This window comes from Triplophysa dalaica, chromosome 16, assembly GCF_015846415.1.
Source record: "Triplophysa dalaica isolate WHDGS20190420 chromosome 16, ASM1584641v1, whole genome shotgun sequence".
NCBI classification, from domain to species: Eukaryota; Metazoa; Chordata; class Actinopteri; order Cypriniformes; family Nemacheilidae; genus Triplophysa; species Triplophysa dalaica.
In genome coordinates, this window is record NC_079557.1 from 8,313,808 (window position 1) to 8,328,595 (window position 14,788).

At 40.0% G+C, this 14,788-nt stretch overlaps 1 protein-coding gene across 7 annotated transcripts in view; it reads right to left on the reverse strand.

Moving 5' to 3' along the window:
• Positions 1 to 14,788, reverse strand: part of diaph2 (diaphanous-related formin 2) — a 367,005-nt gene that overhangs the window by 131,332 nt on the left and 220,885 nt on the right. For all 7 annotated transcript variants that reach the window (XM_056769322.1, XM_056769321.1, XM_056769323.1 and 4 more), the window contains 2 exons: positions 14,066 to 14,167; positions 9,619 to 9,858 (listed from right to left, as the gene is read on the reverse strand). In XM_056769322.1, the coding sequence (XP_056625300.1) occupies positions 9,619 to 9,858; positions 14,066 to 14,167 (342 nt within the window). The remainder of the gene's footprint in view (positions 1 to 9,618; positions 9,859 to 14,065; positions 14,168 to 14,788) is intronic.

Below are 14,788 nucleotides of genomic sequence, written 5' to 3' on the forward strand. Positions count from 1 at the left end.
AATAATCCGTGAATTATTATCGGAATTTCCCGCCGAGTGTTTTCATTTGAAAATGCCACTGTGTTCCTGCATCCATTAGATAAATCGCTTCCAATTTCTCCCTGAGAGATTGGCAATAAATGAGACCAGACACAGAGACATGCTTCAGATGAATTCTCCAATATAATACAACACACACAGCACCTTATAAAGTATCTCCGCTAAAAATGAGGAAGGGAAAACAAATGAAAAAAGCATAACAGAACCACATCCTAAACGCCGGTTTATTTTCTTCTGGAATGACCCCTTTCTTCCACGCAGCTGGCTGTCTGAAATCAATATTGGTTTACAAGGATTGGGACAAAAACAGAACAGGAGGAAACAAAAGTAAATATAAGCAAATAAACACAGAGGTCTTTCATTTCAGAACCCACACCTGGCTCCCACGCTGTTCAAAAGGAACTTTTACTGTTGCTGGGGAAGCTGTTGTTTGGTGCGTATTAGTAGCACTCCTCTGACCAGCCATGTGCACACGTTCGAGAAAAAAAAATATGCGGTTGAATTCAAAGTCACCGCCTCTGAAAATGATCTCCAGTTTGATCTACGGCTGTACGCGAATTAAAAACGCACGCCAGAGTTAATGCAGAAGCAATCGCGAATGCTCCAGTGCCTATATCAAAACAGGGCCAGTCGCTCCCGTACCGCCGACACTGCAGCCGAATCCTAATGTTGTTTTCTTTATTTAAACAGAATTAAGTTTTGCACCCGCTCAGCCACGGGGTGTTTACCAATCAGCCAGCACTGAGCCGCTAACGTGCAGAACAGCGACGGAGCAGGCGGAGAGATAATACACTTTAAAGGCTTTGCCATCCGACGCTGTCGACCTCGGCACACGTACTGCACGCCTGCCTCCTCTGATTTCCACAGCTATCACAAGAAACACAAGCCTCGCACGGTTAATGTCTTTTAAGACAGAAAAAAAACATGTTCGAACTTAGAAGTAGAAATGCTTTTCTTAAACTTACACGCATGAAACTAACTTTGCACTTTTGTGTGTTAAAAATGTCTCCAAAAATAGAAGTCTTTTGTACGTTAATTCTGCTTTAAACAACATCGTTTGTGATGTCGGACTTGTCAGTGATGTCAGGTAATGAAGTTTAATTTAATGTGACACTTCTGGACCACAAAATCAACAGAAGTCAAGTAACCAATATAAATCCTTTAGTTTAGATTTAGTTTTTCTTTGTTCTATTTTAAGTGAGTAGGATGAGAAAAAGATGAACCACATCATACAAATTGCACCTAATTAAAAACCATCTGCACAAAACCGCTTTTTCTCTTTTAACACCACACATCTGAAGTTTTAACACATTTAAAAGAGGCCCGATGACACTGTCGGCATACATTGCAATTTAAATGTATTTATATAACCGTCTTCGATAGAATATCTCTCTCAAAAGAGCCGATCAACTAGATTTCACACCCAAACTTGTGACCCTGTAAAAAACTGAAAATCTCCTCTCCTCTAGAAGAAAATGTAGGTTCGTTTGAACACATCTCATCAACATATAACGCTTTTAAATGCTAATGTGCTCAACAGTGAAAGGAAATGAAATTTAAGTTCCAGCCTTTCATCAGCATCTCTGAACAAATTGTTCGTGGAAATGTATTAGTTATTTATAACTCGGATCATTAGACTGTATTACTGTATTACCTCAACTCTCTGGTGTTCGTTGCTCCAATATAATAAAAGCTGTTTTGCACCTTGAAACTGTGTGGAATATGACAATCCTCTAGTGATGCTGAAAGATTTAAGTGGCAGTTATTATTGCCAGACTTTTGCTGCTAATCAGTCTAATTGCCAGTGAAGGGAATAGCGAATATGTAATGACTGTCGCAAAATACCAGATCGCAATAACCGACACGGACAAGTGAGAAACATTACTCTGGTCTCATTTTAATGGATATGTACAGTATTAGCAAGGTTCATCATGTGATCCCGAATAATGTCCTGAAAATTACCAGCATTATTGCATATAACATGCTTAAAGATGTGAATATTTATTAGACCTCTCTTTCTCTCAGGGTGAAATAATGTGATGCTATAGACATCCTTGACTAATCTGCTTCCTGCGTTGTACGAGGTCACTATTGATTAAAACAAAGTTGCTAGCTACTCTTGCAATAGTTCAGAGTCCACCATCATTAACCACTGCCACTTGTGTTATAACATGGAAGCGTGACAAAAAACACAGGAGGAAATGACAAACCCATGTTAAATCAATCTCTTGTGAGTTATTACAGACAGAAGGAGTGTTAAAGAGAAAAGAAAGTGATGTCATGGAGAGAAAGTGTGTGTGTGGGTGCACGCCAATGCACCGGCAACTTGTTCCGTAATCATTCCCCACTGTGCCCGCAGTGCTGGTGGAGACGCACGCTGAGAGAGCTAATTAGCACGGCCCTCCACACTCTGTCCGTTCCCCCTCACACACCCCGCAGCCAGGCCGACCCCCCAAACGCATTCACAAGTGTGCGTATACCACTCGCTCACACTTTCATTAGATGGGGATCAATCATCTGCTCACATTGGGTAATCACAATTTAATTTCATGCATTTCAAATTTTAATTTGTTTATTATTATGCCCCAAACTGTCATTACAGAAAGCCGCTGCAGTGCAGGTTGGTTTTAATCTGCCAAGTGAGATCGGCACAATGCAGAGAGATGAAAGGGAAACCAGCTGATTAAACTTATAGAAAATGAGCGTCTACTCACACTTTTTGTGCTGTATTTTCACACCGCAGGAGAGAGATTATAATGAACTAAATAGAATATGAAAATAATGAAATGGATGAATCTGTATTGTTATATTAAATCATATGACGTATTATGTATATAATGTATTTAGTATGTGACATCTAGAGGTCCAGGACAATGAAACAATAATTAGTTATATATGACAGAACTATGAGCTCATTAACATAGTGAGTTTACCCTTATTGACAACAGAAACAAAGATATGGCAAATATGAAGCCGAGCGATACTTAAAATGACAACAGTGGTCCGAACATCATGTATATATTTCACTACTGAGAGAGACTTCTATAAACTGAAGCAGACATTCATAGGCACGTAACGCATCAAATAATGTCAGCGTGCCTGCTAATCTTGTTTCAAATTGAATAATCTAATTTATTTTAAGTTATGATGTTCCACTAATTTTCCAGTCAAGGCACTTTCATGTTGTTACAGTAATGCCTCTACAAAATGTACAGATGAGATCTCTTTAATATCTCAATTATTTCACTTAGACAGCCATTAGATGAAATACAGAGCAAAAGAAAATGTTTCCTCGAAGTGATAGTTCAACCAAAAACAAAAATTCATCATTTGCGCGAGCCCTCATGTCATTTCAAACCTGTGTGACTTTCTTTTTTCTGCAGAACACAAAATAGATATTTTAAAGAACGTTGCTCACCAAACAAAACTGGACCCCATTGATTTCCACTGTATGGACAGAAAACCACTCTCAAAATATATTGTTTTGTGTTAAAGAGTCACATACAGATTTCAAATGACATGAGGGAGATTTATGTGTGTGTGTACTATTCCTTCAAGTCTCCTGCATCCCAGGCATTTCCACTGAGAAAAAGACCCAGAAATCTTACAGATGTCTCCACTAGACTAGAGCTTCAGAAGCGATTTCACCCTTGTCAAAAACTAAACTATAACTTAACTCAAGTATGCATCAAACTGAGATATTAATTGCTTCAAATTTTAACTAAAAGGTTTCTTAAATGTATAGAATCAAACTCCACACTTCACCAACTATGCAATTTGTATGTCTTAGACAAAACTGTTACTGAAACCCATCTGAAAACTCCAATTAATGTCCAGATCTACTGTACGAAAGAGATCTATGATCAGTATTTCTTTCAAACATGCCACCAATTTCTGCCCATACTGCAACAACGGCTAACTATGGATCTACACACCAATCGATCAATCAGGTTCTGCAAAAGGTGTCTGGCTCTATTGCATCACACAATCTCAAGCGTGAGGAAGATCAGTCTCAAGTGGTGTTAACATTAGCCCGTAAAATGGCATTTTTAGACAAAATCCACTTAACTACTGAAAACGAGTGTCACATGACCATTCAGTATAACAGGTGTGAGGGAGGATTTATGGCAGCAGTGAACCAGCATCAGGGGCATCAGGCTCTCCTCACTCTCTGCCAGCAGAGCATGTTGTGGCCCTTTTCTTCTTGGCCGCAATCTCTGTTATGACTCTGGACCCGAGCCGACATTAAGAAAGCCAAAGCTAGAACGATTCGAAAATGTCATTAACAACCAATGCACACTGTTGTCAGAACAAGCGAGGTGAGTCATAGGCTTAGATACCATATATTCCGCTAAAGCCATTACATTCATAATTGAATTGTCTCCTTGCTGTAAAACTGCTAAGCGGGCCTTCTGTTCCTATGCCGCCTTCTGTATTCAGCCAACATTTCTAAAGAGTCTCTTCATGGAGATACCGTCACTGCCGATGTATGAAACTGGCCCTTTTCCATAGAGGTACAATTGTCAGTGTATCTGTAGGCACCACGCTGTAAAAGCACAGATAAAGAGCAAGCGTGACAGAAAAATAAAGAAAGATGGCCTGACAAGTTAGTACACTTGAACGTACCCCATCCTCCCATTTCAGATTCATAAAAGTATGTTGAGCGCTACCACGGAATAACAATCAACCTCCGCCGAGACATCCGAAAGATATAAATCCTCAAGAACAATTAGCTAATAACAGACATGAGAGGCAACGGGGACCAAGAAATCTCAGACCACCTAAAGGACTGTCATCTCTGATTGCTCAATTACACATTTCGCCAAAGGACCTTCAGTTTGCAGGCATTGATTGTGCATAGATCTTCATAGCCATCATTTGTGCTTTCTTTCAGTCGGGGGAAACTATGGGAAAGTCACACTCCGGCACACAGCAGCTGAGGGGCATGGCAGAAGAAAAAGATACAGCGATGCTGCCGGCGACTGGCGTATTTGGTCTACCAATGGCAGCGAGCCTAGACGGGAACAGTGGCCAATAGACTAATCTAAAGGCTCGGAGTGTGCCACAAAGCAAGTTTGCTTAGTAAGAATGACAAGTGAAAATCAGAGAGCCTCGGGCTACACCTCTGGCAGGAGGCAGTTTGGGGTGGGGCGAGAGGTAGCTGAGGGAGTTTGTTTGTCCGTGAGAGCATCATCCATGCCAGATCTGTGAGAAGACAACCGGTTCTGGGAGAATCTTTAACAAGCTGAGAAACCGTGAGGAGTCATTATGAACATATAGTGTGTTTCTTCAATCTACAAGCTGCCAATTTACAGACTGAGATCAGCATAAAAATAGTCTAAAGTCACACGTGATGCCAACTGAATACATCTGACCTGTCTAATAAAGTAAAAATCACCGTAAAAACGCTTTAAAAACGCTTTAAAATCAAGGTTTGCCCTTCAACTCTTCTACGACACATCTGCTGGATATAGTCATGCTTTAAAAACTCTGAAAGTAGAGAGATAATCCAGATTTAATGAACATTATCTGTAATTTAACACTTTTTCATGCTTGTAGCTTTGAAAGGGGTTTTGCTCTGGAGTAAGCCTTTCCCCACACGCTTGATTTCATTTGAAGTTGCCATAATCTTTGTGTGCATTCCTCGGAGTCTACCTTTTCTGAAAGATGTCAAATCGTCTCCACAGAAGTAACTTTTTTTGAAAAGTGTATGTCAGAAAGTCAAGAATCCACAACAGAAGGTTACTCTCTACGCTCACACATACTTCTGTAAGATTAAAGTTAACTGAAGCTTAAAAGCGGCTTAGGGCCTTGTGTGTCTCAGAGAGACGATGGCCAATGCTTCGAGATCTGCATGGATCAAACTTCCCTCAGACATAACAGACATAAAATGGCCCAGATCTATATACATTCTTAAAGGTCCAGTGTGTCATTTTTTGGAGGATCTGTTGACAGAAATGCAATATAATACACATAACTATATATTAAGATGTGTATAAAGAACTTACATAATGAAGCGTTATGTTTTTGATACCTTAAAATTAGCTATTTCTATCTACATACACTGCGGGTCCCTTTACATGGAATTTGTCATGTTGTTTCTACAGTAGCCGTGAACGGACAAACAGCTCTACAGAGCACATTTCGTGAATACATCATCTCTTTCTGCTAAGAAGCGAAAACAGGACGTGATCTCAGTCTGCCGTAGTGTTTCAATGGGGAGTGAGCAGTTGGTTGCAATTCAAACCTACATTTCATACACTGGACCTTACAAAATGATATTAGCTTTTGTAGTGATTAAAAAAACATTTAATTCTAAATCTGCAGCATCATCTATCTATCCATCAAACTATATATGCTTAAAGGGACAATTCTCCCAAAAAATGAAAATTCTGTCATCATTTACTCACCTTTGAGTTATTCCAAATCTATATTAATGTCTTTGTTCTGTTGAACACAGAAAAAGATATTCGGAAGAATGCTTCTAAACAGATAGATTTTGCCTCCCATTGACTACCATACTAGGAAAAGATACAATGGTAGACAAAAGTAGTTTTTCCTACTATGGAAGTCAATGGGGGGCAAGATCTGTTTGGTTATAAATATTCTTCCAAATATCTTTTTCCGTGTTCAACAGAACAAAGAAATTTAAACAGATTTGGAACAACTCGAAGGTGAGTAAATGATGACAGAATTTTCATTTTTGGGTGAAGTATCCCTTTAACTCCACGCTGTAAACTGCATGAGTTGACTTATTCTGCACACCACTGTCCAAAAAATGACAGAGCAGTGTTTTTTTAATGACGAGTAAGAATAGTTAGCTTTGCTTTCCAGAAGCACATCACAAACTGCCCAGCTCACTGGTGGTGGTGATTATGGCTGGCTGTTTCTTTGATAACACCAGATGTTTAAAGAAAAGCAGAAGAGCAACACAGCATTTGTTTTTAAATCCAAATTGGCTAGGGCGGGTCTGAGTTAACAAGCAAGTTGGCCTGTAAAAATCTCCAATATGCAAAGATATCCAAAGCGGTTACATAAAGTGAGTGCGAGAGTGATGTGGCACGGGTCAGCCCACAGCCGGCCCTTCCTGATGAGCTCATTAGTAAGCGGAGGTCCGCCACGCGGGGGGCCATTTACTTGACTGAACTGAGTGAGAATGTGACCGTTTCCCTTTGTCCATCAATAACAGCCCAATCAGTACTTGAGGAGGAGAGAGAGAGAGAGAGAGGGAGAGAGAGAGAGAGAGGGATAAGATCTTGCCCACTTTTACTAAGTTTATATTTTAATGCTCACTGATTTACTGTATAAATAGATTCTTATAAAGTCTCTGTGCTTTAGAATTGTGAAGACTCTTTTTAGAAAGGTAATAAAGTAGAGCTGTCAAATCGATTCATCAATTATTCGGTCCCAAAATAAATGGTTATACTTATATGTACAGTACATTTTTGTTAAGAGTGTGTGCATTTATACATGCATCCATCCATCCATCAATTTTCTACCGCTTATCCGAACTACCTCGGTCACGGGGAGCCTATTTATACATGCTTCTAAAAATACAAATACTGTACATATTATATAACTCAAACATTTATTTTGGATCAATTAATCATGATTATTTGATTTGAGAGCCCAACAATAAAGCTTTTTTAAACTTGAATGAAAGATCTAGAGAGAGAGATCTTTTAGCATATATTGCATACATTTCAGTGCATTTTTCCATCACATTTTTATCACTTTCAATGACTTTCCCATACTTGAAAATCTCAATAATATAATTCCCAGACCGTCAAAAGAAAAAAAGGTGCTGATTTAAGGTTCTAGCATCCACAGACAGAGCACAGCACACAAAGTCTATAGAGATGTCCACCCTGTCGACACCTAGGGACAAAGCCTTGTGTGTTATCCCGCGACTGTGAGACCCAAGGACAGGCTTTAACAGAGGTCAGAGAAAATACCACTGAACGACAAACTGTGATGGTCGCTGGATCGCTCTCCCACAGCTGCCCATGCTCAGGGCAGGGTCACCCGTCAAAGGTGTCCTCCCTTTGGGCCACAACACCATCCAGTACAAACACATAAAACAGTGAAACATAGCATCCTAATTTCCATGTCACCTACAAACCTGCCACACCAAACATCCCGGTGAAAAATCTCCTAGTGTGACCTTCATTCAAGCAAATTCTAATGGCAACGTATACAGACCATCTTCACAAAAGACTATTGTGTAGGCAAAAATACACAGAAAAGAACGAGCTGAGGAACTTTCTCCCATTAAAATGTGTATGTGCACACTGTTTTTCTCATATGCAAACTCCATCTTCATTTTTAATCAAGTTTCCTCCTTTAAATCAATGTGCATGCGCGCTTTAGCAGATAAGGAGACGTTCATCAAGGACTCGGATGTTTACAAGCCGGACGCGATGTGGGACCGATGTGTTTTAGAGAGTGATGTAAAAAGCGAACATTGATTAAATATCGCACTATAAAAGTGTTAAATTAAATTGCCTCAGCTTTTTAAATTACTTTTCCAGCTTAACTGTAATTCAGTGCTTTCAGAAACAGGTTCCTCGGCGCTGCGAAGTAAATAATAGAAAACAGAGAAGGGAAAAACAACCATCCCGCAACTGGCTCCAGCTTAAACCCCTGCGGTTGGGACACCTGTGTCCCAGCAGCATCTGGGACTCCTCGGCGAACATGACAAGGCCAGCAAAGAGACGTAACTAAGAGTGACGGTGTAGTTCTGGCTGCCTGGAAATACCAGCAGGGGGGTGGCTGTCTTTCGTAGCAAGACCAAATGGCTTCGCCATCCAAATCAGCTTATAAAACGCACACCCAGATGTCCGTTTTACATACGCATAACAACAGCAGTTACAGCTTTCATACACATTCTGGTAATGGTTACGGCACTCGCGGTAGGGAGGCCAACCTGCCGGCTCTATAAATAACCTGCGATATCCAAACTCATAACATCAGAGTAGATGTTATTCTCCAGAATACTACGATTCCAACGTTGTAGCTGGAAGTGTAGAGTTGTCAAATTTGTTCCCATAACTGTCACCGCTCGCTAAACTCAAAACAAATATCGCACCAAATGCCCATATCAATTTCACCCTCACAAAACAGCCTACCAATACACAAGATACTATTTTACTATTTAGTTGTTCAGTTGACATATATACAAAGCGACTAGCAGTACACTCCTCTAAAGTACGATACACCTGCACTTAACTGAGCTTAAATGTGCTGTATGCAAATCTTCCCTTTTGCATAACCGCTAAGCTAGACATGTCATCAAACCCGAACACGAGCCAGACAGAGGCAAATTAGTTTCTGATTGGCTAAAAAAAAAGAGCGGGCCACTCCCTGAATGCTGCTGTTTACAGAATCTAGTTCTGTCAGGTGTGATTTCTCAATATGCCTATTCGAGTGACACCTGTCAGGTAGGAGGATAATTTATGTATGGCATATGGTAAAACATGTTTTAAATGCAATGCAATAAGTGAGATTTAAAACATCTTTTACAGAGAGCCGTCTGCTGTAGTCAGGCAGTGTAAGAGAGACGATGTGCTGGACTGTTACCTTGCAGAGGAAGCTGATGTTGAATCCAAAGGTTTGAGCGTTTCTGGAACCAGAATTCATGTAGTTCCCCACCAGCAGCACCAGCTCCAGGAACATGCTGAAACTTTCACATTTCTTGACCTCTTCACAGGCGAAGGTCACGTTCATGATGTCCGGCCGGATGTTGTTCACCTGTTCCTCAAACGTCAGCTTGAAGAGGATACCGTTCAGCCGGGGACGCAGCATCTTAACGGAGCTCATCTGAAACGGGCAGAGGAACACATATTGTCATTACACAATCTAATGTCAATGTGAACTCTGTTGAAATTGTGAATTGCATACATTTTAAGATGATTTTATTTTGACTATAAGCATAGAAACTGTAATATTGTGTGTCAGTGAGTTTTAAACTAATAAAGGCCATTGTGCAGTTTATAGACGTTTAATCGGACGCACGTTCCAGGCCCAAAGTTAACTTCTGGTCCGTGTTTGTTTATCTCTCTGGCTAATGGCTATAATATAACTAAATTTCTTATTTAATTAATATTATTGTATAACAATTGTATTAAGTAAAACGTTGGATGTCATTTTTTTTATAAATAATTTGTTAAATGGGTCGTGAAACTCACATTTAAGTTTAGCCAAGTAACGGTTCTTCTGCTGGTCACCCAAAACCCTTTTAACTCGCTAGCTAATGTAATGTGTTTGTTATTTATTTTGCTTGCTATCATAAAGAATCTATATATCTATTCTTTGCGGATGTGTACCGGAAGTTAAGTTTGGGCCACAAGTAAAATGAACATTTGTTTAAGTTGTTGTTTTGAAACCGTCTATAGTCGCCATGCTTATGTCACGTAGAAGCATGTGAAATTAGTTTTGGTGAAATTGATTAAAAACAATATTTCACGAGTTTAAAAAATGTGCTTATTGTGTTATGGACTTCCTGTGCAAGAGTCTTGATTGAACAAAATTTAAAGTAGGTAGATTACCTGTAATCACATTTAAACATAATAACAGCAATACGGGTTGCCGGAGTGAGATGACATTTCATTTTCATTTCAGTACGAAAAAAATATACAGTGAGTCTGAAACAGAGGAAGAAGTGAGGAAACAACAACAACAACAACAAGGAACCTACAGGAGCTGCATGGAGAAGAGGGCGACCTCAGACATTCTCGCTCCACATTTCTGCATAATCCAGCGCTCGCAGGCAGCCCAGAGACGGCGTCAGAATGTCCCATTAGCGCTCTCATTTATTCATCTTTATGAGTAAGGTGTCGATCAAAAACAAAAAAAGAGTCTGCCCCACACCCCCGTGCGCCACCCCACCTCCTCCCGCACCCCCCGATTTGATTTCTCTTTATAAGAGGAAATCACAATAAAAGAGTGCGAGCTGGTGACAGCTCTAAAGGGAGATGAGCAGAGAGTGACTTATTTCCCAGAGGAACAGTGTGAGGTGGTGCTGATGAGGTGCTTCTACAGGCTGCCTGTATATTACCCGCCTTGAGCTCAGTCACAGGAGGAGACTGTCACAACATGCTTCATTACGTCCTCCAAAGACTCAGGTAGTGAAAACTCGACACGGGGCGAGAGGGAGGGAGGTTTCTGTTACTTTGCACTGAATTGATTTCTGTGAGAATCTGCTGTCAAAGACTCATGTGCTGTTGAAGGCATGCATATGCATCAAACTAGATGCATCTATGTTTGACAGAGCTACGTGTGGGTGAAAACCTAAGGCGGGTTGATGCGCAAAAGAGGAATGATTGAGCGGTTAAAGGGAGGGTTCAACCAAAAATGAAAACTCTGTCATCATTCACTCAGCATCGTGTCATTTCATACCTGTATAAATGACTTTGTTCTGATGAACACAGAGAAAGATATTTGGAAGAATGTTGGCAATTTTAAATTCTGTGACATCATTGACTGCCATAGTAGGGGAAAAAATAATGGTTTTCAAAGGTGCCCCAGAACTGTTTGTTTTGCTAAATACAGTATCTCACTTTGTGTTCAACAGAACAAACAAAAGTTACATTTTTTTCTACTATGATGTCACAGAACTGAAAATGGCTAATACTCTTACAAATATCTTTCTTTGAGTTTAACAGAACAAAGACATGTATGTAGGTTTGAAAATGATGACAGAATTTTTTTCATTTCAATAGCCCTTTAAAGGAATAGTTCACCTAAAAATGAGCAATTCTGTCATCATTATGTTGTTTCCAACTCGCAAGTTTTGTTTTCAGTGAAACACAAAAGGAGTTTGAAGGAATGTTCACACTGTTCTTTCTATATACTGAATGCGAATGAAGACTGAAGCCGTTGAGTGTGAAGGAACACATTTCAGAAAATCACCAAAATAAATCTCCATAAACAGTATACGAGTTTAGTGGGCAGAATACAGCTGCTTCTATGCAGTGACATGAAAAAATATGTTTAATGCTTAGTGCTTTACTAATGGAAATGGTATATTGTTGAAAGCACAAATAAATTTGACAGAACATGCTTTGCTTATTCAAAAATTTGAATTTAGCAATATAGTATATTGTGACGTAAAAACTGATTACATTACACATTGTTGGACCGCTTTATTCACTTCTTCTATAAAAATATATTATATATAATATAACCTCCTTTTGTGATCCACAAAGAAAAATTCCACAGTCTTGAAACATCGTTTTCATTTTTTCAATACACTTGCTCTAATCCAGGTGCGAGTCACATCAATGTAGACACATGTGCTGTTCAGAACTAACTGACGTTGAGCCTAAATATTTGAGACGAAGTCAAGACAAAGGCCACCGTTAATGGGATTTGGTCAATATAGGAAGGAGGTCTCAAAGCTCATCCAGTTAAAGAACCTGCAGACCTAATCACGTTCTGCAGTAAAATAAAGCTCTGCCTCTGTCTTTATTATTCATCAAAATCGTAGCTTCTGTCAGTCACAAACCAGGCTACCAGATTTGACTTGTCATAAAAAATGCCCTTTATATTCTTGGCCTTTTAATTATACATTACTGAGTCTCTTTATATATTGAATAGCGCTGATCCTGCACAGAGCCTGAAGGCAGTCTTCTCTCTCCCTCTCGCTCTTTGCCTAATTTCCCGGTTCCCCCCATTAATCTTTTCAGCTCAATCGCACGGAAGTAGAGCTATTGGTGTGAACAGAGACGGAACTGGAAAGAAGAACGAGTTCGGTTTCAGACAGAAATGAGCCAAAGAGAAGGAAGTGAAGGGATGTGACAAAAGAGAAGGGGAAATGGTGAGCTGGAGCCAAAACAGACAGAATGAAAGTGGAAGAGGAGAAAAGAAGAAAAGACGAAGAAAATGAGAAGGATAAAATTGAAAGGCAATTGAAATGCCTTCTTAGTGTCAGATATCCGTTTACCACCAAAATGGGAACTGTGCAGCTCTCTCAGACGTAAATTTCCATTCCGCTGCCTATCCAACTATAATAACCTAACTGACTACTGTATGTTACCATATATACTGCTTACAATGATCTTCAGTTGTACCTTATGATTCCCAAGTTTTAAGAACATTTTTAAGCATCCAAATATTTTTAAATGCAGCATTTTTAAGTCATCATGAACTGGCTGTGATCAGCCAATGGGCAAAAAAAATGTTTTCTTAAAGGGGCCATATGGCGCGAACACGTGTTTTTCTGAGTCTTGGTGTGTTTAAGTTGCCCATGCATATATTAGACACTTAAAATTGCAAAAACTATGATTTGACTAAGACCGCCCAAATGTATATGCAAGTAAGGTGGGAGTACCTGTCAGTACAATTAATTTGGATCCTGATGTTCCAAATATGGTTAGAAGCGTAACTTTTCTGTTACACGCTTGCAGTATTCGACCAATCACTACGCACTGGTTAACAGGCCAATCATAGCACGCCTCACTTTTCAGAGCGATGAGCTTTGTTAAAAATCGGAATGTTTCGGAGAGGCGGGGAAAAGAGGAGATACAAACCTGTACGGTATGTGGAAAATACAGCATGTTTGAACCTTATATCTTGTATTGCATTACATCTAAAACAAACGATAATATTTGTTTTAGCCGTGTCATATGACCCCTTTAAAGGGGGAGTTCACTCAAAAATGAAAGTTCTGTGATCATTTCAAACCTGTATGACTTTCTTTCTTCCGGCACCTTTGACTACCAACTAAATTCTCCCCACTATGGTAGTCAATGATGTCTCGGAACTGAAAATGACTAAAATTCTTCCAAATATCTTTGTGTTCATCAGAAAACCAAGTCATTTATAAAGCTATGAAATTACTAGTGTGAGTAAATGATGACAGATTTTTCCTTTTTGGATCAACAATCCTTTAACAAGCAAGATGTCTTGAATATACCAATTATTGTCCAGATAAAGGAACTAAAGACTTTAAAGAACTGTTCACTTCATTGTCAGTGGTAAACGGGTAAAACTCTGTGGTAAAAACACTTCAGTTCTGTGTACTCACCACAATGCCAAACTGCTCGGACTCGCAAAGCTCCTCGTATTCATTCTTCAGCTCAGCCAGACTGCTCAGTTCCTTCTGCTCGGGAAGATTCTTGATCAGGTTCTACAAAGAGAAAGCACACACAAACCAATCAGTGCCGCAGGAAAAACCACCTGTCCCTCTAGAAGAAAGATACAGTCCACAGGGGAAGGACAGCTTCACAACACCAACCGCTGATCACGATCTGTCTTAATCGCTCACCGAGCGACGCACACGGCCTTAACGTGTGCCAGGACTCTGCTTTCATCCGATAAGCAATCATTACAAATAAACACAAAGCTGCTGCTTGCTCATTTGGGGGGACGTGAGTGACAGTAAACATTGAAGCGAGGTTAAAATGGGGCCGTTGCTTTAGATGGTATTGTGGTCTGAAATACACTTGTGATTCACACAGAGACTCCCTAATGTTCACATCTTTCCCCATTACCAAACACTGCCAATCTCACAACGCACAGAGAGCGAATAAAAACACTCTTTCTTTAAGCAAGCACAGCCCGATCGGACGGTGAAAGTCTATGGCAGCTCAATTCAAGGGGAAATATTCATGTTGGTCTTGACTCCATCTTTGCTTTCGTCAGCTTGCTGCTGAATGAAGTCGACTCCCTCCGAGGTAAATTCGGGCCCGCACGGCGTTGCTCTTGAAGCTCAGCCGAGGTTTAAAGTTTTACGGTGCAGAGAAAATGA